Below are 1,357 nucleotides of genomic sequence, written 5' to 3'. Positions count from 1 at the left end.
CAAAATTTCCATAATGAGACACTTAATTTTGTTACATGGTAAAATATGGTCCATGTTGGAAAAAAGACCCTTTAAAGATGTATTTAACGTATTAAACTTTGTGTTTGTGCCCCCTGCAGGCTAAATGTATCAGTACAGGAGCAGGAAGTCACAGCTGCCAGTGTCTGAGCGGATGGAGAGAGGACGGAGACGAGTGTCAGCCAATCAACAACTGCGATGGTCCAGACAGAGGAGGTTGCCACGCCAACGCCACCTGCATTCACGTCGGCCCCGGACAGGTGACATCATCATGCCGTGACGCAATGTTTCATCCTCTTTCACCTCTGCTCAAGATTTAGAAAAAGATTAAAATACTTAAAAGAAAAAACTGAATATTTTAGAAATTTTTCAGTCTACAACTGTGACAGTCTGGACAGAGGAGGAGAGAGATTCTGAAAAAGTTTTAAATATTTTACAAAAATATAAAAATATTTTACAAAATTATTTTTTTTATATTAGAAAAATAAGAAAACAATTAAAAAGAAAATTCGCAATATTTTAGGAAAAATTTGGAATATTTAAAAGGAACATTTACAATATTTGGGAAAAAATTTAAATTAAAAAGAAAAAAACTAAATATTTAAAAAAAAAAATTTAAAAAAAAGATAGGAATTTGAACCTCAATATTTTAGAAAAAATAATAAAGTAATTAAAAAGCAAAATTCGCAATATTTTAGTAAAAAATTGAAATATTTCAAAGGAAAATGTACCATATTTTAGTAAAAATTTGAAATTAAAAAGCAAAAAACTCAATGTTTAATTTTTTTTAAATGACAGGAATATTTTGAGAAAAATATTGAATATTTTAGAAAAATGTTAAAATATTTAAAAGAGGAATACTTTCAGGAAAAATTGGAAATATTTTAGGAAAAAAATTATAAAACATATTTTAGAAATGTTTTAGTGTGTTACTATAAAGAAGTCAAAGCGGAGAACCGTCACCACGGAGATAGTGACTTCCTGTCGCTGCGTGTCCGCCCGCAGAGCGACTGCTCGTGTAAATCCGGTTACCGAGGCGACGGCCGGGTGTGTGACGCGGTGAACCAGTGCGTGACTGAAGACGGAGGCTGCCATTACCTGGTGAGTCCCGCAGACCTTAGACCGGCTCCTGAATTAGGAACCCACCTGAGGATGGTTTGTCGGTTATTAAGAGGACCCCCATCAGCTGATGCCGGATCAGCCTGGGGGCCACACTACACACACAACACACAACACACAACACACAGGGTCAGATACACACACGTTCACGACTACACACCAAACCAACCTGGTCTCTACCGTGTGTGTGTGAGTGTCTGTCTGTCGGTCTGTATGTATG

The 1,357-nt window shown here is 36.2% G+C and overlaps 1 protein-coding gene across 1 annotated transcript in view; it reads right to left on the bottom strand.

Annotated features, from left to right (window-relative positions):
- The window catches only part of LOC117941520 (stabilin-2-like), a 4,005-nt gene extending 3,951 nt beyond the window's left edge, over positions 1-54 (bottom strand). Inside the window, exon 1 of the mRNA XM_034866526.1 lies at positions 36-54. Coding sequence (XP_034722417.1) covers positions 36-54 — 19 coding nt within the window. The remainder of the gene's footprint in view (positions 1-35) is intronic.
- Between the last annotated feature and the right edge of the window lie 1,303 nt (positions 55-1,357).

Source organism: Etheostoma cragini, unplaced genomic scaffold (genome assembly GCF_013103735.1).
Source record: "Etheostoma cragini isolate CJK2018 unplaced genomic scaffold, CSU_Ecrag_1.0 ScbMSFa_897, whole genome shotgun sequence".
NCBI lineage: Eukaryota > Metazoa > Chordata > Actinopteri > Perciformes > Percidae > Etheostoma > Etheostoma cragini.
The sequence above is the reverse complement of the archived record's forward strand: the minus strand, read 5'-3'. Positions and strand labels throughout refer to the sequence as shown.